Source organism: Talpa occidentalis, unplaced genomic scaffold (assembly GCF_014898055.3).
Source record: "Talpa occidentalis isolate TD23 unplaced genomic scaffold, MPIMG_talOcc4v2.1 talOcc4.3, whole genome shotgun sequence".
Classification (NCBI taxonomy): Eukaryota; Metazoa; Chordata; class Mammalia; order Eulipotyphla; family Talpidae; genus Talpa; species Talpa occidentalis.
In genome coordinates, this window is record NW_023603184.1 from 16,252,972 (window position 1) to 16,280,602 (window position 27,631).

The window sequence follows — 27,631 nt, forward strand, 5'->3', positions numbered from 1 at the left end:
GGTTCATACTCTTGCTTCATAATCTTTATATTTTGTTCTTTTCTCTACCTGGACTGCTCTCTCTTCAGATCCTCTCATGGCTGCCTCCTTCCCTTTTTCTAGGTTGCAACTCAAATATCATCTCTCAGAGATACCTTTTCTGATTGCATTTTTAAAATAGATCCTACCACCCACCAGTCAGTTTCTATCACAACGTCCTATTTTATTCCATGGTGACACTTACCTTGTTATTTTATTCATTTACTTCTCTGTTATCTCTTTTCTTCCCACTAGAATGTAAGTTACATGAACCCTGAAAACTCATACTTTATCAGTGTTTTCTTAACACTTATAACTCTTTCCTGACAAAGAATGAATGACTAGCCAGTAAAGATAAGTATTGATATTATGGATGAGTGAATGGGCAAATGAATGAATTAATAAGCCAAGATGGATTTTAAAATGACTGTACAGAAGTTGTGGGTCATTTGCCCGAAAACCCAAAAGCATCTAGATAAATTACAAGTTAGAAAATTAAACATTTGGATTTGGTATAAAAGTCTAGTTTGCATCTTTTTATTTTGGAAATTTTTTTTATCTCTATTTACCTTAAAAAATAAGGAATGGAAATATCACATGATCCAGTGACCCTACTCTTGGACACTGATCCAAAGGAGATGAAACCAACTCAAGAAAGTATGACTCTCCAGTGTTTATTGCAGCACTATTTACTAGAACATGAAAACAACCTAAGCACCCACTGATAGAGGACTGGACTAACAACATGTATATCCGTATATCCACACAATAGAATATTATTCACCCACAAAAAAGGCAAATATTGCCATTTACAGCAAAGCAGACGGAGCTTGAAGAGACTTACGTGTAGTAAAGCTAGTTAGAAAAACAAAGACAAATAATGGATGTTTACCTAGCAGATGATTCGACCAAAAAAATACTTAAAAAAGCCTACCAGACATTAGTAAATGAAGTGAGACTTCTGGGGTTATGATGAGGGGTGGGCGTGCAGTGATAGGAGAAAGGATGAAAGGGAGAGAAGGGATGGTGGCATGAAAAACAATACAGATTATCTGATTTTGTAGTTTAAAAAGATGTTATTTCTATTAGAAAGCTAGTGACACGTTGTCAGAAGTAAAAAAAAAACACCTTGTTTATACTTTTCTAAATATTGTAAAACTAAGAATGACTTTTTTTTCTCTTCCTCAAAGAAATGGAGTTGTTGGAAAACCTGTGTTTTTTATTTTCATCACAAGATGGCACTGTCGTCTTTTAACTGTTGCTGAGATTTTTGATTTAAGTCCCTTGTGCTTCAATTCTGAATGAATTAGTTGTTATCCACCAATTTTATATCCACATGATTCTTTTGTTACATTTTAGAGTATGTGGTGTGCTCTGCTAACATAGAAATTGTCCCTGAAGATTTTGCTAATTTGATATTGCTTGCAGTTACATCAAATTATCACAAGCACCTTGGAGAACTTTATTTACACATATGCATATTTAGAGATGAAATATATCTGCTGAATTACCTGTGTATTTATCCTGCAATTAGCAGAGCAGTCCTCATGTTGTGTCAGGACCCCATGGAAGGCAGTTGTGTGCTAAACAGTGGACCAGAACTTAACCTTTGGAGATGTCTATGGTAGCTACATTCCTGTTCACATCTTTGTCTTAAAAAGTCAGAAGACTGGCTTAGCTGTTTAATGATGCCTTTTTACTCTAAGTGTGTACATTATTCTCTATCAAAAGGGACACATATGTGTGAATGCTATTTGAGTCTTTAGATGTCTCTATTGAGAAGAAAAATTAAGATTCCTTACATTGTCTAATGAGTAAACTTTATGAAACTCAATAACCTAAGCTGGAGGTACTGTTCCACACAGAATTTTGACCCACTTATGGGATAGGCAGAAGGTATCGCATTACATGTACATTATGAATTTCTTAAATGATTGAGTAGTTGTAATCTTAGAATTTTTGAAATATAATGCATGGCCGCATTTGCCCCCAAGTGACTATAATAAAGATGTTTATTATCTGATTGAGGAATTTTATTTGTAGCCTTATATTAAAAGATCTAAATTATGTATTAGTAGTATGTGGATTTGCAATGATGAAAATATGATTTACAGATTCACCATTGTCCTTCAGGATATGATCACACTATATCTCAGAGAAAATTCTTGAGTAGAAATCAGAATTCTTAGATTTGTGTTTGCTTCTGAACCTTGACAGAGACTCACATGCAAGAGCCCACCTCCGAATGAAGGCTTGTCACACACTTCTCAGGTATGCCTGGCAGGAAGCTTCTCATGACTTTGATGAGGATGACAGTCTTCCAGAGCAAATGGAAGAAGAGTTCTTTGAACTTGTGGAAGCACCAAAGGAATGCAGGTAAAAAATTAGAAGGGATTTTTGTTATAGTTATTGCCTGGTGTTAGATTTGTTCAATTTTGGGGCAAAAATATGCCTGAGCGTTTGCATTACTACTAGTTGCTGATTACATTAACATCCACATTTTTGGTCTATTTTGTTTTGGCTAACACATTTGCAAATATTGGTGGGAAGGTTCCTTTCCCTTTAGTCGTTTTGTTCTGTTTTATGTAATTTCTTGGTCACTGGTATGTCTTTCTTACTAAAACACTAAGTTCATCCACCTTTGCCTCCTGAGAACTTAGTACAGTGCCTATATATTGAATGAATACATGAATGAACTTATGAATAAGCATATAAGATGCCCTTATATCTTTAGGAACTTAGCAAAATACAACTTTTTCCTTTTTAATCTTAATTTTTTTCTTGTTAATGTCTAATGAAATGACAGTATTGTATATCACTTTGTCTTACTCTATTTCTTTAGATGTTTGCTTAACATTACAGCATTTTATATGAATTAAGCAGTTTTAACACTTTGACATCTGACATTAATCCATGCACATAGTAGGGTCTTAATGGATATTTATATTAATTTAATTGTTAATGCAGTGATGTTTAAAATGTTTGGGTTTGCTTAGTGCATTTAGTTCTTTAAATAAGAGATTGCTTTAACTTAATAGTGTAACTTGATTTTCTTTTATGATATTCTATGAATTGTTAGAAAAATTTGCACAACTTGGAGAATGGCATTCTATTTGCCAGGAACACTGTACATAGAAAATAGAAACAATCATGACATCAACAAAAGTCCAATTTCTCTAATTTGATTTTACATGCCCTTATTCTTCTTACCTCATCCTTTTGAATTTTTTCTCTTCCTGCTCTTTACTCTTCAGTGAAATTTCTTTTCTCTCTGCTATGAATTTCTCAGTCTCTTAGTTTGATTTTTATTTCTGTTACAAAATAACTCAGAATTTTATTTACATCAGCTTGCCGGTGCAAGGTAAATACCAATGCTGCTGTTTTGAAAATAATGCCTCACCATTAGAAGTGAAGTTGGATCAGGGCAAGTCTCTCACCCACAGAACTTGCAATCTCCAGCATGTCAAGTGCACGGGACATTAGCTGCAGTTAATGGGGTTTTCTTTTCCTCAGCCACTCACCAAAGCAGAGTAAATTGCAGAAGTTTTGCTGCCAGCAGTTTGAATACAGAGACGGACAAATTATTAGCCATGCTGCTCCTCAGCTAGTCTTGGGGGTAGAAGGTCCCAATCTGCGTTCAGGCATGGAAGTGGTTTTGGTGGAGAAGAGAGCTGGTAATAGTCACCAACACTGGATACACAAGGAAGGTAGCAGGTAAGCCCGCTATATTGCAGGGGGTGGCAGTGGGGGGAGAGTTCCTATATCAAAAATTGAATAGGAGCCTAAGAACTCTGTCATAGTTCTCACAGAGAAGGTAGGGGTACATTTGAGGGATTTGGATTTTCTTTTTAACTTAGCCAATAATTTTTTTTATTCTTCCCCGGGAAAAGTAAGAGAGTAAAATCAAATATAAGCCCACAGTAAGTAGTCTTATCCTTGCAAGGATAAGATAAAGATAGCCTTATCCATATAACACAACTTATCCACTACTGATTCAGACAATAGACATGCAATTTCACCTGTTTTTTTGGTCATTTTAACTGGTCATTGATGTCAAGAGGAAACTGGACTTTCACTTCATTTTATTTTTCTGATTTAAAGCAATCAAGTAAGAATTCTAAAAAGTCCCCATTTAAAAATGTTTCTAATACTTTTATCAACCCAGTCTTCTGTCCCTCCCCCACATGTATGCCATCCCTCCCTCTCCTATTTCCATCAAATAGCTGAGACGGCTTCCACCCACACAGAAAAATGAATTCTTACTTTTAACAAATAAATTTACCCAATTCAATGTCTGGCCCGTCTTGGATTCAGATTCACGTCAATCACTGTAAAAAAAACTCATTTTGGAAAAAATCAGAAGATATTTAAAACATTTTGAGTGCCTGATGATATTAAGGGTAGTTAATTTTGTTGAGTGTTGCAGTGGTTTAATAGTTATGATAAGAAAAAGAAAGGTCCTGATCCCTATGATGTATATTGTGATATTTGTAAATAAAAATTAAAAGATGACTCAAATTTGCTTTCAAATAGTCTAACAAAAACAAAATTTAAAAAGTTGAGGGTGTGGACTAAACAAGAAAGGTAGAATATTGATATGTGTTAGGTCGATAACAGTTTATGTTCTTGTACATGTTTGAACATTTCTTTAAGAAGAAAGAAAACAACTTGCTTTTTAGATTGGTTATATGAATTCCTACTGTTAGTGTTATATGATAGGGCTTCAGGAGGGCCTCTTTGGTCTCTGGAAATACCATGCAAAATGTATGCATGTGTTTGTATTTTTTTCCTCTGGAAAAAAAGTTTAATTTCCATTGAATTTTCAGAAGATAGGTAATGCAATAAGCTTAGAAATTGATGCTTTGAGAGAAATTGCAGAAGCTTCAGCAGGCGGCAGCAGAGATCCCAGCGTGGATAGGAGAGAGGCTTACCTTATCCTGCTACCACTGTTTGAGGGGAGCAGAACCACCAGTCAAGCACACTTTCTGGGCTTGTTTTAAAAGACTGAAAAGCTTACTTATAGACAGACCTGCTGAGGGTCTTCATTCCATTCATCTGGCTAAGCTGTCTTCACTACATGAGCAAGGAAAAAGACTTTTATCCCTACAAATCGCTTGCAGTATGGGACTAGAATTCGATCATTCAGAGGGCTAGTAAGGTAATTGTTATAGATATTAGTACTTTTGCCAAAAACAAAACAGATGGAAAATCCCTGCCCTTTCAGGGCATAAAAAATCCCATATCCTCATTCCTAAGATTTAGCAATACATCTCTCTGCCTTGACTTTCTGTTCTGTGTAAGTTCTACTTGAACCTGAGTTGGAATTCAAGCATGGCTAAGAATGGGAAAAGCATGGGGGAGTGAGAGAATTTGGCTAAATTCAGAAGAAAGCCAAATATGATGAGTTTGACTCAGGAATATTTGGTCATTGGTAGAGAAGGCTAGTTCTGAATCCTGCTTAGTGTCTGTCACTGGTTTTGTTTTTCATAATCCTTCAGTATTATGGAGAAAGCAGAAGGGGGAAAAACAGTTTAAATAAAAGCAGAAAGACATGTTTACCTAAAACTCTGTGAAATGTTGGGTTGCAACCAGCACTGCTATGGAAAATGAACCACGTGTAATACAAAAGAGGTGTGCGGTCTTGCAGACTCCTTCACTTTACAGAATTCTCTGCAACTTTGTCATCTTGAGATTTTACCATGTCAGACCACAGAAGAGAGGACCATTTGATAGGAGATGGTGATATTAATTGATTTCTGGTCAGAAACCTCATCATCTTGAGAGAAGAAGTGGAGCAATGAGGGGCAGTGGGGAAAAAAAATTGCTCTTGAGCACATGGGTCACCCTCTAAGGACTCCCAGAATACTTGGCAGGGAAGGTTTTGCAAAAGTCTTGATTATATGCAGGCACAATTCACAGGAATTTTTGTCAATGGTAGTATGTCTCTATAGTGACAGTGCTTCTGAGTTTTCCTACACATATCTCCTTGGCATTTTGCTTTGTCTCACTTATTATGAACCTGGTAAGATCTAGAGGAGCCTTGGGTTTCCTATGCAGCAGAAACCTGTAGAAAATTTGGTTTGTGTGAACCATAGTCTTTTTGTAACAGGGTGGTCCCCAGGAAAGGGGGAGGTTCCAGGTTCCCTGCCCCACCCAAATGGAGGGTGTAGCTGAGCAGGGAGAGAAGAAGCTCCAGAGGAGACTGAAGAAGGAAGGAAGCAGGAAGGAGAGCCAGGAGGAGATCTGGAGGAAGCACATGGAATGGAGAGACATGTGAAGAAACTGCTCTTGCCTTTTGGTCGTAGACTGGGTGACACAGACGTGGGTGAGACCCGTGGGGAGGTGTCAATGGCAGCTTTTATCTTGATTTTGATTTTTCTCTTTTCCTTCTGGGCTTGTCTGGTTGTTTCTGACCCTTTTCTGTGGGTCCCCACTGGAAGATGCTTTAGACTTGTGGCAGGCTTTGGGGCCTTGCTCTGGGCCAATCCCATTTGGATGGAGTTTTACCCACAAGGGGACGGGTAACTTTGGGTGCTTGATTTAGAAACTAGATTCTTTGCCTTTCCTATATTGTTTCCTAGTTATATTAAATTTCCTTCCCAAATTCCCACCCATTTAGAATAGGTGGTTTGCGGGGTTTGGGCTGCCCCTCTCCCTGCCCTGTAACATTTTGATCCTTCATATTTCGCACAGGCAGTAGGTTTGCATTTAGAGACAATTGCCCATTAAGAATTGTACTAATAATGTATAGACAGAGTAGCTCACTGCCAACATAATAGGAGGTAGACTCCCAAGTGACTATCACTGTGCTCGGATTTTTCTGCTATTAGCCTTTCACTCAGTTCTTTGCATTTTGAATTATTTTACTTTGACCTTCTTTGTAAAAATGGAAAGTAACTAGAAAATTTTATATCTTAGACAATTATTAGTTAAACCTCATAAAGGAAATTATGGCTATGAAAATAAGGCCTTTCTGGGATAACATATAATCTAGCTGGAAATGTAAAAAGGAGTCAACAGGCACTGAAAGGTAGTAGGATATTGTTGAAGATGTACTTACTTGATTTCCAGCCATATAGAAGAATGATTCAGGTCAACTTCTGATATGTTCTAGCATCTTTCTCCCATTTTCAGCTCTGGCACAATCTGAATTAAGCATTTGGTCTCCAAAGGGAAATAGGTGATGAAAAGAAACAAAGGTGTCTAGATTGACAAGGGAGAAGTAAATTTGCCTCTATATGCATATGACATGATATTGTGTACTGAAAACCTTAACACGCCACCAAAAACCTATTAGGAAAAATAAAGAAATACAGTAAAGGTGCAGGTTACAAAATCAACATGCAAAAATTGGTTGCATTTCTATATGCAAACAATGAACTGGTATAAAAGAAAGATGAAAACAATACTATTTACAGTCACAGAAAAAATAAAATGCCTGGAAACAATTTTAACCCATACATTGAAAAAGTATAAGACATTATTGAAAGAATTTGAAGAAAATCCAAAGAAATGGAAAGACATTCTGTGCTCATGGATCAGAAGGATCAAGATACCAATAGCATTCTTCACAGGGATAGAATAAAAGATCCTAAACTTTACATGGAACCACAAAAGATGCTGAATCACCAACACAATACTGAAAAAAGAGAACAAAAGTGGTGGTATCATGCTCCCTGTTTTCAAACTATAATATAAAACTACAGTAGTCAAAACAATATGGTATTTTAATAAATAGAGCACACAAATCAATGGAATGGAATTGAAAGCCCAGAAATAAAACCACACATTTACAGGCAACTAATTTATGACAAAGGAGTCTAGAGAATACATTGGAGATTGGGAAGTCTCTTCAATATATGTTGCTAGGAAACCAGATGAGAAGAATGAAACTAGAACACTATCTTACACCAAATACAGACATAAATTCAAAATGGATCAAAAACTTGAATATAAGATCTGAAATCATAAAATAAATTCAAGAAAACAGTTATTAGTCTCCTTGACTTTTGTCTTAGTAGTGATGTCCTTATAACTTCATCCCAGATAGCAAGAGAAACACAAGATTATATATAAACAAACTAAAAATCTTCTGTACAAAGAAAGAAACCATTGTTAAAATGAAAAGACAATATATTGAATGGGGGGAGATATTTGTAAAATATTCATCAGACAAGGAGTTAATATCCAAAATATGAAAACATTTCATACAATTCAACAACAATAAAAATGCAATGTGATTAAAAAATAGAGGATCTAAATAGGCATTTCACCAACAGGCATTAGATGACTAACAGATACATGAAAAGATGTTCTGCACTGCCTATTATTAGGGAAATGCAAATCAAATCCACAGTGAGATTTTACCTCATACCATTTAGAATGGACATTATCAAAAAGTTAATAAATAATAAGTATTGGCAAGGATGTGAAGAAAAAGGAACCCTCGTGTACTGTTGGTGGAAATGTAAATTGGTGTAACCATGATGGAAATCATGAAGGGCCCTCAAAACAATGAAAAGAGAACTACCATATGACCCTGTAATCCAACTTCTGGGTAGATGCCCAAAGAATATGAAGGAACTAATTCAAATATATATATATATATATATATATACCCATATATTCATTGTAACATTATTCATAACAGCCAAGATATGAAAACAACCCAAGTGCCAGATGATAGATGAATGAATGTGGCATATATACATAGTGGCATAGTACTTAGCCTTAAAAAAAAGATGAAACCTTGCCATTGGATGAACCTTGAGGGGATCATGCTAAATGAAATAAGGGAGAAAAACAAATGCTATGTTATTTCAGTCGTTTGTGGACTGTAAGGAAAGCAAACAAGCAAAACAAAGAAAATCCTTAGACTGAAACATAATGGTGGTTCCCAGAAAAGGGGGGGGGGCGGGTAGGGCCTGAATAGAAGTAACTGATTGGCTAGTGGTGGAGTGACTAGGTATTTGGTGGTTGGGTATGGTGTGATATATACATTTTCTGAAGTGAGGAACTGTTTACCTGAAACCTATATAATGTTGTAAATTAATTTTATCTCAATGAAGTGAATGAATGAATGAATGAGTGAATAGATTAATAGATATATGAAAAAGTCCTTTGCATGAAAAATCTCCTCAAAAGGACTCCAAGTTAAAGGAAAAAATTGTGTCATGGAATGCCAAGAGAGATCTTAAAAGTTGTCTTGAGTACAAAAACTTGAATATAAAAACTAGGCAGACTGAGGTTCAAGGGGAATAAATGACTTGCGTGTGTTCACGCTGCTGTCAGTGGAAGAGGCAGTGCTATTATGCCAGATATTGCTGGGACACAAAGCAAATTCTCACTCTGCTATTGGCACATGGAATTTATGTAGAAACCTATTAGATCAGGCTTCTTGAAGGATGTAAGCTCCTCTGCTATGGGCAAGTGTCAGTCAAATGCACTGTTCAAAAAGGAAAAGAAAAATCGGGATGGGAGAAGTTGCTGCATTTCTTCTAGGCTGCAAAAACATAGAGACAGCTAGGTTTGTCATCTTGTCACCTCAGTGGGTCATTGCAGGAAATATACAATCACCCATTCATTTGAATAATATTGAAGGCCAATAAAAATGCAAGATGCAAACTAGGCAACATGCTGACGCTGTCAGAGATGAAGGATATAGATCAGGGCACAGTCTTGATAAATGTGAGAAAAGTGTTTGATAAAATCAAACACCCATTTGATTTAAAAATGATACTTCATTTAACAACAATAGAAAGAAAACTATGTTGTAAGATTAGTAGTGATTCTCTAGTAGGAGTATGAGCAATGTTTAAAATTCTATTAAAAATTTTATGAGTTTTTCTAGTATTTCATAAATTCACTACAATGAGGATATGTTGTTTTATGTTCCAGAATTTAAATTAAATATCTGGGATTTTTTAAGTCTTGAAAAAAAAAGAAAAAATATATTGCTTTTATAACATTTCCTCCTACCTTCTCCCCTCCCCTCCACTTCCACAGCATTACATTTCATATTCAGGATGAGTTATATTTTCCACAGCAGGAATGCCTCTGCTGGTTGTCATGTAACTATGTCAAAAGATGTAAAGAACTGATTTTTTTTCTGTACAGACAAGAGCACTGAATATTTGGTTTATTACTGCTTTTAAGTGATATAAGGAATATAATTTGCTTTTAGGCCAAAAGGCTTTATGGTAACTCCAATCTGAGATCACTTAAAAATATTCAAAAAATACATTGAACCTTTAGAGAAAGCACCTTTAGAAAAAAACAACTTGAGGGAAAACTATTTAAAAATTACATCCATAAATAATAGTAGCTAATGCTAAGTGCTAGACTGTACTCTATGCATTAACTCATTTAATTTTCACAATACTCTTAGGAGGCATGTAGATTATCCTATTTTAAATGGTGGGGAAACTGAGGCACAGAGTTCTTAAGCAAAACCATATAGCTATTGGTGGGGGCAGGCTTAGGGTTCAAGAGATTCAAGCATTTATGTTCTTAATCCTTCTGCCAACTGCTTCTTCTTAATATCAGAACAGGTGAGAAGTATATCAATGTGAGTCCAATCTGGAGATAGAAACCACACAGTGATTTAAACGGGATATTTAACACCAAAAAACCATTAAACTTTGATAAAAGAGTAACTATCAGGTATTAAAAAAAGAAAAACAGGGCCTCCCCGGTGGTGCAGCAGTTGAGCGCTGGGTTGTGAAGCTGCCCGCAGCCTCTGCAACACCGGTTCGATCCCCGGCCACTGGAGAGTGTCACACATGGTGCGCAGACCTCTCCTGCTGCCTGCTGCTCCCCTCAGCAGTGTATTTCATCAGTCTGCCTGTTCTGCTCTCTGCTCTGGCTCTGGTGAAATCTCTCACCCTACTGCACTTCTGACTGTACGCAGTGCTTGTATAAATAAATAAATAAATCTTGAAAAAAAGAAAGAAAGAAAAAAGAAAGAAAAACAAACACCTGTGTGTGGTACTGAAGGAGAGTACCCAAGAAAGGACAAGCTTGGAATCAGGCCTGAAGGTCTAATAACAGCCCATTGGGTGGCAGAGAAATTTGCACTGATTTGCCAGGCCATACCTGACCCATGGTTGCTAGACAAGCAGGAAACAGCTCTCTGGAACGTATGTGGGCGGGGGAAGCAGGTTGCTGGGCACACACCATGCAGAGAATGGGGGTGCTGGAAGATATGGAACATGCGGTAACAATGTTGGCAAGGCCACAAGCAAATATTTGGCCAGACCAGGGCTATGAGGGTGTTGAGGGACTGCACTGTCTGGGCACTGGATTGACAGCATCAGTGCATCATTGGGTGTCCTCACTTCCAGTCACTGACCCCAGGCAGCAGTGGGGAGGAGCAGGAGAGCTCCTTCCTCCTGCAGTATTGTTTTAGAATGCTTTACTGAGAAAGCTTAACATGATGCTTCCTCCAGGGAGAAAGTTTTAAAGGATCACTTGTGTTAAAACATGTATGTATGGAGTTGAGGGCAGCACACTGATAAGTGGGGCAGTCTAATCCCCTCATGCTTCTTTGTAATGTGTCCAATCCTGTTTTTCTAAGGACCTTTCACCTGGTGAGTAACCCAGACCTCGTGCTGGCAGTGTCTCTGACCAAGGTTAGAGATGAAGATGATGGCTATCCAGTTATTGTTCAGGTAAGATGTATACAGGCTAAAGCATAATCACGGTCCCCTGTTGAATTAAATTTTAGTAACATCCCATGCTTGCTTTCTTCTGGAAAAAGTAAAAGAATGTCAGAATTCTCTGTGTTAAAAGACTACAATAGTCTGTCTAGATTTCAAATTGAGCTTGTTCATGTAGCTCTTGATATAGTTTAATTCAACAGATGGTGATTGTGGGCTTGCTGCATGTCAGGAGCTATGCTAGCTACTTGAATCTGATCCAATGGCAAGCCTGAGAAATTGTCCCTCTAGTATTCATGGAGCATACAACCTCAGTGGTCCTCAGGTACACATGCTTTGAGTCTAGTGATGGGGAACATGTGCAAGTCCCCACTAACCCAACAATTGGAGGGGAAGGATACGGTCAGAGGTCTTCTTGGAGAATGTGAGCTCCTAGGTGCCAATTATGCATTGAGACTCATTTGAATTACATTTTAAACACATTTTGCAAGTGCTTTAGTGCAAAAACAAATTTTGTAGACTCCAGAGACGTCTCCATTTGACTTTTGAACAAAGACATAGGAAATTCTTTTTCCATGTTTGTCTGTCATCCTCAGTGACTTATAACCAAAGACTAATCTAGACACATTTGTGTTTCTCCTTGGTAGGTGGAGAGAAAGTTCAAGAGAGTCCCATCCCTGTATTTGCTTTCTGTATCTTCCAAAGAACTCACCATTGCTTTTTCTGAGCAGAATATATTGTCCCCAAATAACATTTGTTTTATTTCCTATTTCGAACAGCAATGAGGCAACTTGTTTTGCTGTTCCTGGATCCGAAATTGGGATATAGCAATATGGACAAATATCAGAGCTTAATTAACTCTTCCATACTGATGATAAATATGGACTAAAAATTTATTCTAGGAGACACAGTGTTAGAGCATCGCGTTCTTCCCTGTTAGGTGCCTCTTTGGCACAGAGCACAGTAAGATAAAACCTCATCCAAATGCAAATTTAGTACCTTAATCAGTTTCATAAAGTTATAGATATGGATATTTTTCCCTTAAGGTTTCCATTTTATAAGAAATGAGTTTGCTCTCAAGGTAATTTGTATTACCTTTCAAAATTTTTTCTTTGCTGGTGTTTCATTTTTATCTCCTGAAGCGATCAGTTTTTGAGAAAATATTAAAGTTCATATAAAATAAAAATGAGTCATGTTAGGTTAATGCTACCAGAACCCCTCCCTGTACCTTAAAATAGTGTCTTTGATTTTCCATACCTTTGAGGGATGCTCTGTTGTCTGTCCTGTTAAATCAATTCTGAAGGCTCATTTTTTTGCTCTTTACCATCAATCTCTCCTTGGTAAAGTAAGTGTTATTCTTTAGAGAGTTCCATAAGGTGGCATGATGTGTTTGGTTGGAACTAATCTGCTGGTTAAATCTGTTACATTGAAACTACTCATTTGAGCCAAGTTTTATAATTAGAATAATTATGCTGCTTCTATTACATATAAAACTGAGTATAATCACATTTAAAAAAAATAACTTCCTGATGATCAGTGATATGCAAATTTGCTTATCAAAAAGTACTTTTTCATTTATTGAATTATGATATTTTATAGAAAAACTGATCATTTCACACACTAATGGCAGTATAAACAACCTTTTTAGAAAATGCTTTGATGTGATAATAAGACTGTATATGTTATAATATTTTAGAATAATTTTATTTTATTAACAATTGTACTTTAGGAGTTTGTTCTAAAGATCTACCATAGATTTACAGAAAAATGTGTTTATATGATTGTTCATTGCTCTTTTGCTTACAACCAAAAAATTTGGGAAATAATCTACATGATTATCTGTTGGGCATTGGTAAAATAAAATATCCTTAAGAGCAAATAGTATACATCTTTTAAAATTAATGTGTATTTTGTGATTCCATTTTTGTAGCTTAAGGAATAATATTTATAAATGTAAAGATAGCATGTATATTATCATCAGATATCATTAATACTTATCGCTGCATAAAATTATGATCAATTATACACTCTGGCTTGATGCTATGAAATCTATGACTGCTAATTCATAAACTTACCTGTTTATTTTACTCCATATTTTACCTTTCCCTCCCCAGAAATATAAACCATATTACAATGGGACTTCCAATCAAAAGTGGAATTACATAGAAAATATGAAAACTTTTATGGCCTTTCATAGCACTACATTAGATAAGGAAATCACAGCAGCAAATTATGCTGGTATTTGTACATCTTCTGTGATTAAAGAAGAAAACATTGATCAACCAGTAAGTGGTTCCTTTCTATTGAGGATAAAGGTGAAATAGAGGGAAGTGGGGTTATTTAATAAGTCAAGAATAGTTTTTTTTTTCCTAGAAAACCTTATATTTGCACACACTGAACACTGATTTGTAAATGAAATCACTTAGGCAGTGTGATTCTGGTTAAGGAAAAATGAAGGAACACTGATACTTCCCTCTGATTGCATTATTTCAATGGCTCCCTATCACCAGTACCACCTTTGTTTTCATTATTAGTTCACCAAGACATACACTTGAAAAGATAATATATATACACTTTCCAGGTGTGCCTGCCACACTAGGATGTCACTTCACTCCAGACAGAATATTAAAATGCAGTGGTTGTGTCTTTAACTGCATTATATTTTATCTCAGTAATAAAATACAAAGTTAATAAAGGAAATTTTACAGAGAAAAGAATTAGTCCAATCAGTTGTTTAGTATTTTGTACAGAAACACAAGGCTACTTACAGGACTTTGAAACTGTTTGCATCCTGGAGGCATAGCTTAATTCTGGGAACCCCACTCAATTGTATCACATTTTTCTTTCCGTTTGCAGTTTCAAAGTGCTATATAATATAAATTAATTAATTAAAACTCTAGTTTACATTGTGTACTTGACCATGGCCAAACAGAACAATTCAGGAAGGACGACCATAGGGATTGATGTCTTAATGAATGAAAAATTCATTTTCTGAATCCTTTCAGCAGCTTCTTTAATAAGAAAAATCATTGGTGCCCAATTATAAAACCTATGCTTTTCTAAACAAATAATTCTGTATGTAATATTCATTCAATTCACCTGAGAGGGATGCTTAATTTTCTGTCTTCCAGTAATTTGAAAAAAAAAAAAAGGCTAACAAATGTAAATTTAGAGAATTCTATAGTGGAATTGAAGAATTACATCTTCAACAGCATCATCTAAATGTTGACTTTGAATTGAGGTAACTCTATCTATTTATGGGGAGTAGTTGAATTAATACGACAAAGGCAAAAAATCCACGAACCTGGAATCAGTATTTTTTTCTGTTTTCCAGTGCTACCACATACAACTTGGGTATCCCTTTGATAAAAATTTGCCTCTCTGAGTTTTTGTTTTCTCAGCTGTAAATTGAGAATGATGACATTAGCTTTGACTGTACTTAACTTTCAGGCTGGTATGAAAACAAATTCAAGAATCTATTAAAAATTTATTATGGAAAATTTCCTACATATGCCAAAGTAAAGAGACAATACAATGAATTCTCACGTATCTATCATTAGAGGTTTTGCAAACAACCCCAGTCATGTGTTATTTCACCTCAAGCATGCACCTTTAAAAATCTAAATATTTTCTAGGGCCTCCCTGGTAACGCAGGTGATTGAGCACAGCGCTGTGAAGCTGTCCACAGCCTCTGTTGTGCCAGTTCAATCCCCGCTGGCTGCCGAGCAACCCACATGGCACGACAGACCTCTCCTGTCGTGCCAGCTGCTCCCCTCAGCAGTGTATTTCAGTCAGTCTGCCTGTTCTCTTCTGTTCCTCATTCTGTCTCTGATGAATCGTCTCACCCTCCCACACATCTGGCCTGTACCCTGGTTCTTATATAAATAGATAAATCTTTAAAAAAAATCTAAATATTTTCTTAATATAATCATGACTTTATCACACCTGTCAAAATGAACAATAATTCTTTGGTCATCAAATACCCTACAATCAATTAAGAATAAGAGTTCATGTGATTACAAGCTAATCACACGTTAAAGAAAAAAAAAAACCAACAACTTTTTATACAGTGGCATCCTTTCAGTCATCATTGCCTAAATCAACTTCATAAGGAGTATCAGAAGGGTCAGTTTTGTTCAATTCTATTGTCCTCACATTTATTGAGCTTTTAATGTAAATATTAACTTTACCTCCTCAGCTATGCCTTTGACTACCCAAAAATGTGGTTCATAATTATTGATAGGATAAGTACTTAACTTTCTTTTCTATCCATCTCACTTCTGTATTCTGGTGTAACAAAATTCCTGAAAATGTAGTGACTTTAACCAATAACCATATTTGGCCTTGTAGGTCAGCAGTTTGGCCTAGAATCACCTCTATAGTTCTGCCACTCTTGGCCAGGGTCACTAATGTGGTCGTAGTTATCTGGTGGTATTCAGTGGTTTGGCAGTTCTGTGGGTACTGAATGGTCAAAGATAGTCTTCCCTACATCTGGTGGTTCGCAGGCTGTAAGCTGAGGTCTTGATTCTTCTCAAGGTTTCTGGAGGAGGCTCACTGAAGTTTGTTCACACTTGCAGGTTTCTAATTACAGTCAAAAGAGTACAAGCTCCAGTGTGCAAGCTATTTTATGCATCTGCTTGCATACATTTGCTTAAGTTACTTGGGAGAAAACAAGTCACACAGTCTTGCCAAGATTCAAAACTCAACTTCTTGATTGAAGGAGCAGCAAAGTCACATTTCAAAGCACAGACAAACAAGGATGGGATGGTTTTATTGTGGCCATCTTTGCAAATAAGCTGCCACACAATTGAATGGTCCCTTTTCAGGGTTAAATTGGTGCCTGTTTTCCTCTGATGGACTCCTACAAGTTGTGATTTTGTTCTTAATTGTTTTTTGGGTTTTGGTTGTTTTTTGTTTTTTTTAATTTTGGTTTTTGTTTACTTTAAATTATATTTTTTAGCATTTTTATGAACTCATAGGATTTTGTATATTCCAAGTATTTAGAATACCATTCTTTTTTTTTTTAAGATTTATTTATTTTTATACAGAAGCTGGGGTACAGGCCAGAGACATGGGAGGGTGAGAGGATTCACCAGAGACAGAATGGGGAACAGAACAGGCAGACAACAGAAATACACTGCTGAGGGGAGCAGCGGGCATGACAGGAGAGGTCTGTGGCACTATGTGGGATTCTCGCTGGCCGGCCAGGATTGAACCCGCACTACGGAGGCTGTGGATGCTTCACAGGACGGGACTCAACCCACTGCGCCACAGGGGAGGCCCTTAGAATAACATTCTTATGTGCTGCCCCCAAGTTGTCCCGCTTTGGGTCAATGAAGGCACCTTTGTGTTGACTCCTGTGTCTTATAAATGTCATTCCTTTACAATTGTATGCCTCTTTTCCTTCTAACCACAAGACGTCCCTTGCTAATCTGGTATATTTCTTGCACCAAGTCTGGAATACTTTCTGCCAAAACCCCCTGCCAAAACACAAGTTATGCTCACTGATGCTGAATCGTCATTGCCTCTAGATATTTTCAGTCAACAAAATTTGGAAATTTTTTAATGTAATTATTAATAAGCAAAATAATGCATTCATGTTGAGATTTCAAATGCAGTATTTGGAGATTATAGAAGTGTTTTATTTATATTATAAAGTGTTCTACAAAAATGCTCTCACAGTTTAGATGTGCCTGTACAAAAAAAATCATCTTTCTTATTCTTTTTAGGGATACTATTATCTCTTACCTACTGGAAAGAAAAAAATGATGTTATGCTTGGCATGTGGACGATCCATGAGAGCAGAGAACAGACTGAGACAGTTGCTGCCAGGTGTGCCATTCCTGTGTGCTTCAGGCTCCAAGACACAGAGACCCTCCTCACGAGGGCCTTTCAAGGTCATCAATGTGGCTGAGGTGTGGAATTATCTGAGCTCTGCTAATACGTGTGTGGCACCAGTTTGGAAACTTTGATGCATTTATTATCTGCCTTGCACTCAAGTTCCTCTCCATTCATCCAATTCATCTTCCTCTGATGTACCTTTACCATTCTACCTGCATGGATTTCCTTTTTCACATTGTAATTTAAAATACATTGTCTCTTAATAGTTCGATACACTCTTTGAAGTTAATTGGGCACTCTGCGGCTTTAATCATCTGCTGACACCTTCTACTTACTGCTCTCCGGTGTGGGGAAGTAACTAAGTAAGCCTTTACTCAGTGGAGCAGCATTTTTGCCTATATCTACAGCCTACAGTCCTTTTTTTACTAGTAGGGAATATTTCGGGGGTATTTGACAAGTTATTGTTAATGACTATTCAGGTTGGGTGCCTGAATTCACACATCCATGTCTAATACTATTTATAGCTTAAGGGAAAAAAAAATCTCTGCCTCCTTCCTGTGATCTTAATCTAAAATGGCACCATTTTAAAAATCCTTTCCTTCAAGTTTAGAAGTGAGAAGAGCTAAAGGGAACTTACACACCTACATAAAAAGATGTAGGGAAACTTCAGTCCTGGTTTCTCAGGGTTTACCTACCCCATTCCCAGATCACGCTCCTTTCTCCCCTAAATATGATACCCCTTGGGGCATTGAGAGATGTAGAATAGGTAATAACAGGTTATAGTGAACATCAACTGCAGCAATAACTGATGGGAGAAAGAAAGTAAGTTCTCTGGGAATGAACAAAGGCCTTTGACTTTGCTTCAGGAGTAGGAAGTGTTGAGGAGGTGGTGGTCAGCTGACTGGAAAGAACCCCCAATTTTACAGCATTTCAGACAGAACTTTTGCCTCGGGAGAGCATCCTGGGTAGGGATGGAAAGGGAAAATGCAACATGGCGTTCCCCACTCTCATTACTATGTGGTTAAGTCTGTATTCACTCTCCTCTCACTCATCAATACCTGCCATCCCAGAGAGAGACCTTGTTATAAAGTTAAAGATTAAAACAATAGCTGTCATGCAAATGTCCCATTACCTCAACCCCGGGTTCTCTCAGACCTTCACATCCTTCCATCCCATCACCTGTCACTGGGAAAGGCAAAGCAGGAAACAGGAGAAGGTCAGAAATACAACTCAGAGGCCCAAAGTCATCTAATGAGCCAGTCATAGACCTAGGAGGAGAACTAGGGGATCTGACTAATGTCCTTCCCACTATAACATCCAAAACCTTGAGTCTATGAAATGAGCCTTTCAAATTTAGATGTCATGCACATATTTATTAAATTAATAGACTGAAATATACGAAAATAACAGAAATAAAAGAAAAAAAATTAGTAGTTCTGTGATTTGTTTTTTAAATCAGGCTGACTTATCTTCTCATGAGGCTGAAAAAACCCGAAGTTATTATGAAGAGCGTCTATTATCTTTACGGATGAAGACCTGCACGCAAGTTGTCTCTCGTGGTGGTTCGGCAGCCACGGCCCAGAAGGCAGTGAAAATAATTGCATACAAAAATGGAGATGGATATCGAAATGGGAAGTTAATTGTGGCTGCAACGTTCCCCGTGGTAAGTGGCTATCACTTAAATGCTTCTTGCATCCTCAGAGGTAACGATAATGGTGATTCTTCAGACAAGAAAAAAGCTGCGGATTGAGTTATAAATGTCCCTGACCAGTTTCACCAATTTAAACTGATGAGATCAAGATCTCTGTTTTCTTAAAGACACTCTTTTTAATTGTATTTCTTGGGATATAGACTTTGAAAAATGAGAAACCACAGTATGGTTTTAGATTGACTCCAGAGCAAAGATACATAAAGCAGGGAGAAAGCTAAACTACCAGATTGTCTTCATTCTTGTGCGGGGCAGATGCCTTTTTTGCTTTGCTTTCCATTCCAGTTTCAGGTTGTGTTGTTTCAATATTCTAAGAGATGTCACCTCACTTATCACCTGGGGAACCTAAGTTTTTATTTTTGATGGGGTGTTTTGTCTCATTTTAAAATTGGAAAAGCTGTGCTGGGAGGGATATGTGGTCTCTGTCTTGAGGCTGTTCCCCTCTAGTCCCAGGAAGAGCAGAGAACACAAAAGGTTCCACCCTGCGCTTGTCTCCTTTGGTGATTCTCTTCTCTATACATTCTGGTTAATACTTTTAATGACATATTTTTCAGCAATGTTAAATATGATATAGAGTTACCATTTGTTCAGTGGACTAAGTACAAAAGCTAATAACTCCAAGATCCACCCTGGGATCCACAGCTGGCTTTTGTGGTCTAGGTTAAAATATTAGCTTTTTAGCCTGTTTTCCTATCTGCAAAATGGAAGTAATAATTGTGTCAGGTTGGTTTGACAGTCAAATTTTTATTTTAAAACAGTTCATCTGTACAACTTATTAAAAAAATTTAAAGCTTCTAAAACAACAAAATTGAAAGTTTATTTCTAGGTTGAATATTTCTTAGGAAATGCTCTCATGAGAAAATATATTAACATATGTCAGATACTGTTTTAAATTTTTGGAGCTTCAACTTTTCACAGTTGGATTGGATTCCTGTTGTGGGATTAGGTAGGACAATCTATCAAAAATTATCTCTAATCAGAGATCAAATTGATACTTATTTAGCTTTCAATTTTCTCAAAGGATTTTCTCAGATTTCTTGAAGAACAAGTTCTTCATGATTATTTCCTATTCCCTTCACTCCCTTACACTCTGTGTCATCTAGCTTCTTACAGAATGTACTGAACAACTTGGTCTAGCTAGAGCAGCCTCCAAAGTATATACCAAAGATGGAACCTCAATCCTTTCCTTGCGTGATTTGGTTTTATGGGCTCTAGATGAATATTTTGGCCAGAGAAACTCCAAGGAACAAAAGAACGATGCAGTCCCTATTGGAACAAAAGAGACAGCTGTTGAAAGCATGGAAGGTTGGTTACATTCTACAGAATTTACCTGGTTCTATTTATGTTTAATCCTGAAAACTTAAATGTGACTCATTCAGTCATCCCTTCTAGAATTTCAAAATCACAGGAAATTACTTCTAAGAATAAGAGATTCTCATATTGTTTTTACTTTGCAACTAATATGAAAAAAATCAAATTCTATTAATATTGCTTCAGCATCAAAGTAATAAATAAATTTACCTAGAATTTACAACCTGTGTTTAACACTTTATCTGGTTTATCAAACATGAGCAGCTTTTGTACTCAAACTCAGGACCAACTGGGCCCCACTTAAGGAAGTGGGTCCAACTCCAAATATCTTCCCACCTTTAGAAGAGAAGCTACCCCTCTATACTTTCTCTGTTCATATTCCCCCTGTCTGCCCCAGCTCATCTCCATGGCTCTATAACTCCCACAAGCCCCAGAAAATGTGTATCTATTGCAGTGTGTTCTTAGCACACTGTATATAATTATCTACTACATCGTAATGAGTCTCACTAGAGTATGTACAACTCGAGGGCAGGACTGTGTCCCTAGTAACAGTTTGCTAAATGAAAGAGTATCACTAGCAGTGGGTCAGCAGTTATCTTAGTTTTCCACTGTTGTAATATTGAGTGGCATACCTTAGACATTAAGAACTTAGGTTTTGGAACTAGAATACCCAAGTTCAAATCCTAGCTCTGTCACTTGCCAGCTGAATGATCTTGGGGAAGTTGCGTAGCTTCACAGTACCTCAGTTTCTCATCTGTAAAATAATATGTTTTATGGAATTTTTATGAGGAATATATAAGTATATATTCAAATAAATGAATGAATATTAGAAATGAATATATATTCACATAAAAAATATACTTATCTTTGGTCCTCATAAATGTGAATGTATTCATAAGACTATGAATATATGTATGTGCATAACATAACTATATATCTATCACTTAGGACAATGCCTAGTTGATAATTACCAACATTATATGAATACTAGCTATCATTATTATGTGTAGAATTGTGTGTTTCTCCCACTTATTATATACTTCAGAGACCAGATCATGGGGGATTTTTACCCACACCAAACAATTCTATGGTACCAGCCGTTTTTTCTATAATTTAACTCAATTCTGACATTATCGACCTAGGGATAGCATCAGACCCCACAGGGTAAGGGCTCCCAGAGATTGAACCCTTCCACTTCAATGCTGCTCACAAGTTTGGTTGTTACCTGTACTTCTGACATGTTAGTTATAAATCAGAGGTTCCTCTGACCACCTCCTCATGTTCAATTAATTTTCTAGAGCAGTTCACAGAACCAGGAAAAGAGCTTCATCAGTGTAGGCATAATTGGTCATTAACTCCATGAGCAAGAGATAGAGGAATTCTGAGAATTTCAAGTTTCTAATCATGACTTGGTCTTTTTCGGAGACCAGCTCCCATCCAAGAGCCCATCAAGAGTTACCGCATTAGAACAGAACATTCCTATACCCAGAAAAATTCGAGGAAATTTAGCTCTGTGTCAGGAATAAAGTATATATTTTCTGTTATTTCACAGTGATATTATTGTTTTGTTTTCTAGTGAGCTTTTAAAAATAGTTATGTGATCATTTAATGCCCAGCTAATGACCTCAGCATATAATTCTGCCTTAACTTGATGTATAGAGTATCTGATCTTCAGGTTCTAGATCTTAAGGTTCTCAAATACTCTTCTTTCAATCTTTTATTTAAAATCCCACTAGCTTTCAGATTCTATTTAATTTAGTATTATTTTTAATTGAGGTAACTTTGGTTTACAAAATTGTATATGATTTGGAGGTTTAGGTTCACACTGCTTCAGTTACCATACCTCATCCACCACTGAAGCATCCTAGTCAAATTTTTACTTACAATCCCAGTTTGGTGTCAGATCTGTAAGGTTTGTTTTGGCTCAGTTTTTTCTGTTGCATTGTTTCATTCCTTTGTATTCCACAAATGAGTGAAATTATCTGGTATTTGTCTTTCTCCTTATTTTTTGTCTTATTTAATTTAGCATACACCCCTCCAGTTCCAGTCATGTGGTAGCAAATGGCACAATTTCATCTTTTTAATAGTTGTGTAGTATTCCATTGTAAATATACTATTAATGCATCTTTATCCACTCATCTTTTCATTGGGCACTTAAGTTTGACACTTCAAGATGGGGAGGAGGAAAGATGGGGGGTTCACAGGAGGGAAGGGTCCTCAGGGCCTATGGAAGAGGGTTGTGGATGATTTGGTGGTGGGTGTAGTAAGTATATCATGGCAACGTACATCTGAAGAGGTGTGAATATATAGCTCTAAATTATATGCAATTTTGTAAATCAATATTACCTCAATAAAAAATAATACAATTAAAGCAAAACAAACAAAACAAAAACCTGGTTTGGAAGTAGTATGATTCAAACAGGATTATGGCTGTCCCTCCCCCTCTCTCTCTCTATAAAGGTTATCCTTGAATCATGCAGGTCCATTAACACGCTACCCCCTTTACTGAATTGTGGTTTGACATTATGCCATCAATTTTCAATCCTGACGCTGCTACTGTTTTGCTTTGTGACTACACCTCAGTTACATTATCAGTTACAAGGGAATAAAAAAGGGAATGGGCCTAGCTAAGAGTATCCGTCTGAGAATTACATATATTTGGACTTCTTAGTAAAGTGCATAGCCCAAAGTAAGTTTTGAATATCTGTTAATTTCTACTATAAGGTACAGTTATCTGTGCCACAAAACAACCCCTTTATGAAAAACTTGCAATAAATTTCTCTTAGATCCCAGGACCAGGAAGGGTGTATCTTCTGAGGAATTTATCACTTCATGAACCATGTGATTCTTGAAATTGTGTTTTCTGATTTTCTTTGGCCGCTAGGAAGCACAGATAGCAATTTGTGCTTTATTTCTAGCAAATAAAAACAGTGTGGTATTCATTTCCATTTAGTAATAAAAATATTGTCTACATTTTTGGATAGTTAGACCAAAACTCTTAATTCTATGCAGTTTGCTCTTTTTTTCTTTTACTATTCCCATGAGATTAAATGAGACAGACACTATTATCCTTTTAAGAAATGAGGCACTGAGGTACCTTATCTCTTGTTTTAGTCTATTCTCAAACTCTTTCCCCCCTTTCCTTGATTTTCTTTATCTGTTTTTAAATCTATTTTCAGTAAACCACTTCAAATTTCTTCAGCTCTAGGTGAAATAAAAGCAAGGGATTAAAATATATATTTCATTCAGATTAGTTTAAAAAAATTTGCTGTAGATAAATTTCTTATAAGATTTCTAGGGTCTCCCCTGGTGGCACAGGCGGTTGAGCGCAGCGTTATGAAGCTGGCCGGCCGGGGAGAATCCCACAAGGCAAGACAAACATGGTGCAGCAGACCTTCCCTGACTCCCCTCTGCTCCCCTCAGCAGTGTATTTCATTCATTCTGCCTGTTCTGCTCCCCACTCTGTCTCTGGTGAATCCTCTCACCCTCTTGCGCCTCTGGTCTATACCTGGGTTCTTGTATGCATGAATAAAAAAATCTTTAAAAAAAAAAAAAGACTTCTAAATTGGCATCTGTTCCTGGTATTGCCATCTAATCAAGTCATTTAAGAAGAATGAACTATTTTGAATAACCAAATAAACACATTTATTCATTTTTTTGTTGAAAAACGCTTTGTGATTTGTTTCCCAGAAAACCTGAGAATGAAAGTGAAAAGTACATTATCTCCAAAGTCTGGAACATCTGATAGTTTGGAGGGTATAGATAAGTCCCTGCTCACCCTTGTCCTCAGAAATCCTGTTGCCATCTGGGTATCATGTGGTGAACCATTTCTATCTCCAAATAGTAAGTTTTTGGGTTTTGTTTTCTTTCAAGCAAATGTGTAAAGGGGAAGAGAAATAAATTTTATAGCACCATAAGGAAATGAGTTAAATATATAATGTATATTGTCAACCTAGTAACAACACATTTATGCAAAGGAGAGGAAGGCCATCAATTAACATGTGCTAAAGGATAGCTGCACTCCTATGTTTGCCCAATTGCCTGTTTTTTCTTACTGGAATGGAGTATTCTGCATAGAAAAATGTCTAATTTAGTTGATAGAGATCCTTGGTCTATAAGACTGAGAATAATGGTATACATTAGAAAATAACAAATGAGTTTAATTCACACCAAAGACGACCTGTCTGCACATTTTCATTTTTAAGAATTGCACCCTTTAGGCAGTAGGTGGATGTTTAAAAAATGAATGGTTCCAAACCAGGCTTTCATCACCTCCGAATAGTTTGTGGAAGTGCAAAATGAAATATGGCTATTGCATATGGTAAATCTATATAATAAAACAGCACTGTTCTTTTTCCTCCTCCATTCCACAAAGAAATGCCTTAAGCCCTGTCATCTTTCAAATGAGGTTTCTTTTAATGACCCCTTACCTTTTAATTACTTCTTTCTAATTGAATCTGTTTCTTGAAGCAGAAAGTTCTTTATAAATTATTGGCTTGCATGATAAATTACTGTTGTTGAAAGAATGCAAGATAAAATATCATGTATTTTTATTATTTTAGCTTTGCAGAAAACAGAAAAGTTAGAAAAACAGAACTGGCTGAAAAAGGACAGAATTTTGGCTGATCTAGATACCATGAAACACAAAATGAGACAGTTAAAAGGTTGGTATGAACTAAAGCAAGCATCCCCATGTTTAATTTTGAATGTAACCTCAATTTTTTTCTACCGTTAGATAACAGATGTTTAACTGATTGCTATCTAACTATTGTGTTACGAGACCCTTGAGCAAGTCTAAAAACCCAATGATAACATCTTTTCAAAACTAATTCTACATTTATAAATTTTAGGTTAAAATGAACATTACATCACACACACACACATGCACACACACATATTCACACACGTTTTAAAAAGCAGGAGGTGTCTCAGTCCTAATACCACCCTACTGGTTTTGAAATAAATCTTAAACTGCCATTTTGTAGGCTTTGCAATTAGTCTTTAAGCAAAACTTGTCATTTGTTGGTTGTTTCTGGGGGAGAAGTTTTTAAAATAATCTAAGTGAGAAAGTACTAAAATGTTCAGGGGCATCAGTATCTCAGAAGAGTCTCCTTTTTTGTGCAACTTTAAATATATCATTCACTGTCAAAGTGGAACTGCTGGAGGGCAGGGTGTGAAAACATGCATTTGTAGAGGTTTGAGCCTATAACCCCTAAAACTCATACAATGGTGTAAACCAAATTTTCCTTGATTTAAAAAAAAAAGTGATCAACTGGCATATTTGTCCTTGTCTTCATTCTTTGTCACAGAATCAGTTTCCTAACCTTATGCTGTTCCCAGCATTTGAGACACCAAAACGGCTGTTTAGGGAGAAATAGTATGTTATGGACTTTAGTCTGGGAAGGAATATATTTTAGGCTTTATAATTGTTATAGCAGGATTTCAACTCCTGAGAATGTGCACTTCCTGGTGTCAAAAGCCTGTGAATCTTACTTCAATAAACAACACAATGAGTCAGTCCTAAGTGTACTAGGCAAAACTCTGGGTTGAAATGGGTTTTATCTAGTTCTTCCTGAAAGAATAGTTAGGTCTAAGTGAAAAACAGCTATTACTCTTGCTAACCTCTTCTACACCTACTACTATACATTTTCACTTGAATGTCCCATGGGCAGGTCCAAAACTAAACTGTCACCCCCACACACACATACGTACACACTTTTTCTAGCTAAACTGTCACCCCCACACACACATACGTACACACTTTTTCTAGCATGGACTGTACCACCATCCTCTCATTGTTCCCTCTCAGAAACCTGGGAGTCATTCTTGGCATGTCCTTCCCTCTCTTGTTTTTAAAGGAAACATCAGTAACTCTTGTTGCTTGAAATCTATTGTTTATTCAAATGAATTTTAACCATCTTAATGACCGCCTTTTTATCAAAGTTAAGCTATTTTCATCTATTCCTTGGATTACTGCAACAGTTTTCTAATGGATCTCCTGCCTCCAGTCTTGAGTGTGGTTTTTATTTTATGCATAATGGGTTGATTCTGGAGCTGGCACCATCATGGAAAAATGTAGAAGTGTTATTATGGTTCTCCAGGTATATAACCTTTCAAAGTTCCCTCTTACCTTCAAGACAAAGTTGAAGCTTCTTAATTTGGCCCTTCATGAGCCATCTCTCTGAAATGTCTCTTTCTCCTTTCTTATCCACTCTAATCCACAAATTTGGGGTTGTTGTTTTTTTCCAAGTCCTGCAGATATCCTGTGTGCTTTATTAACTTTGGGCCTTTGGCACAATTCAGTTTTCTTCACTTTAAACTTTCCTCTCTCCTGTTCTTCTGTATTGTTCCTACTCCTTCTATACTTTTCAGCTAGTTATGTCTTCCAAAGCCTTTCCTACCATTCCAAGTCAGAGATAATGTGGTTTATCACATCCTGAACTTCCCTCCTAATAGTTTTCATCTGTCTCTCCTATGTTACATTATCAATTCTATGCCCTTACTTGCTCTCTTAATATTTGTGTAATGACTGAATTATATCACTCCAGTGTGTTTTCCAAGCTCTATTCCTCTATCAGGTAAATGAATAGAAAGCAACACCCTGAAAATAGCACCTAGCAGAGCTGCCTTTATTCAATTCTGATTTTATAACGTATTTTCAACTTTCATTATAATTAAGCATTAAAAAGACGTTTAAAGTTTAGTTGGTATCATCTATAATATCTCTGCTGAAAATAGCCTGTTTGGTGAGACAATGTCTATTATGGAGGGATGCACAGATGTGGTATCTTAGAATTCGGTGCTAGAATAAATCTTATCTGTACTCAAAATCCAGTATGTTTTCTGTGATCAAATATAAATTCAATTCAAGCTTACAAAGACCAACTCTGAGGAAAGCCTTTCCTTGGTTGGGATTATGAGAATTAATAAATACAAGTTTAAGTTCAGCTCACTGCAGCCCCTGTTAGATTGTGAGTTTCTTGCGGTTTATATAGAAGAGAAGGGTAAGAGGTATGAATAATTATCTGAATTGATTATTTCTTATTATAGCCAGTGGTAAATGGAACAAATATTTATATAGCATATACTGTATACA

The 27,631-nt window shown here is 36.6% G+C and overlaps 1 protein-coding gene across 1 annotated transcript in view; it reads left to right on the top strand.

The window, feature by feature from the left end:
* Positions 1-27,631, top strand: part of DCDC1 (doublecortin domain containing 1) — a 333,033-nt gene that overhangs the window by 292,859 nt on the left and 12,543 nt on the right. The window contains exons 27-35 of the mRNA XM_054699296.1: positions 2,236-2,394; positions 3,532-3,732; positions 11,594-11,687; positions 13,790-13,960; positions 17,405-17,590; positions 18,976-19,179; positions 20,328-20,529; positions 24,226-24,378; positions 25,098-25,199. Of these exons, the coding sequence (XP_054555271.1) occupies positions 2,236-2,394; positions 3,532-3,732; positions 11,594-11,687; positions 13,790-13,960; positions 17,405-17,590; positions 18,976-19,179; positions 20,328-20,529; positions 24,226-24,378; positions 25,098-25,199 (1,472 nt within the window). The remainder of the gene's footprint in view (positions 1-2,235; positions 2,395-3,531; positions 3,733-11,593; positions 11,688-13,789; positions 13,961-17,404; positions 17,591-18,975; positions 19,180-20,327; positions 20,530-24,225; positions 24,379-25,097; positions 25,200-27,631) is intronic.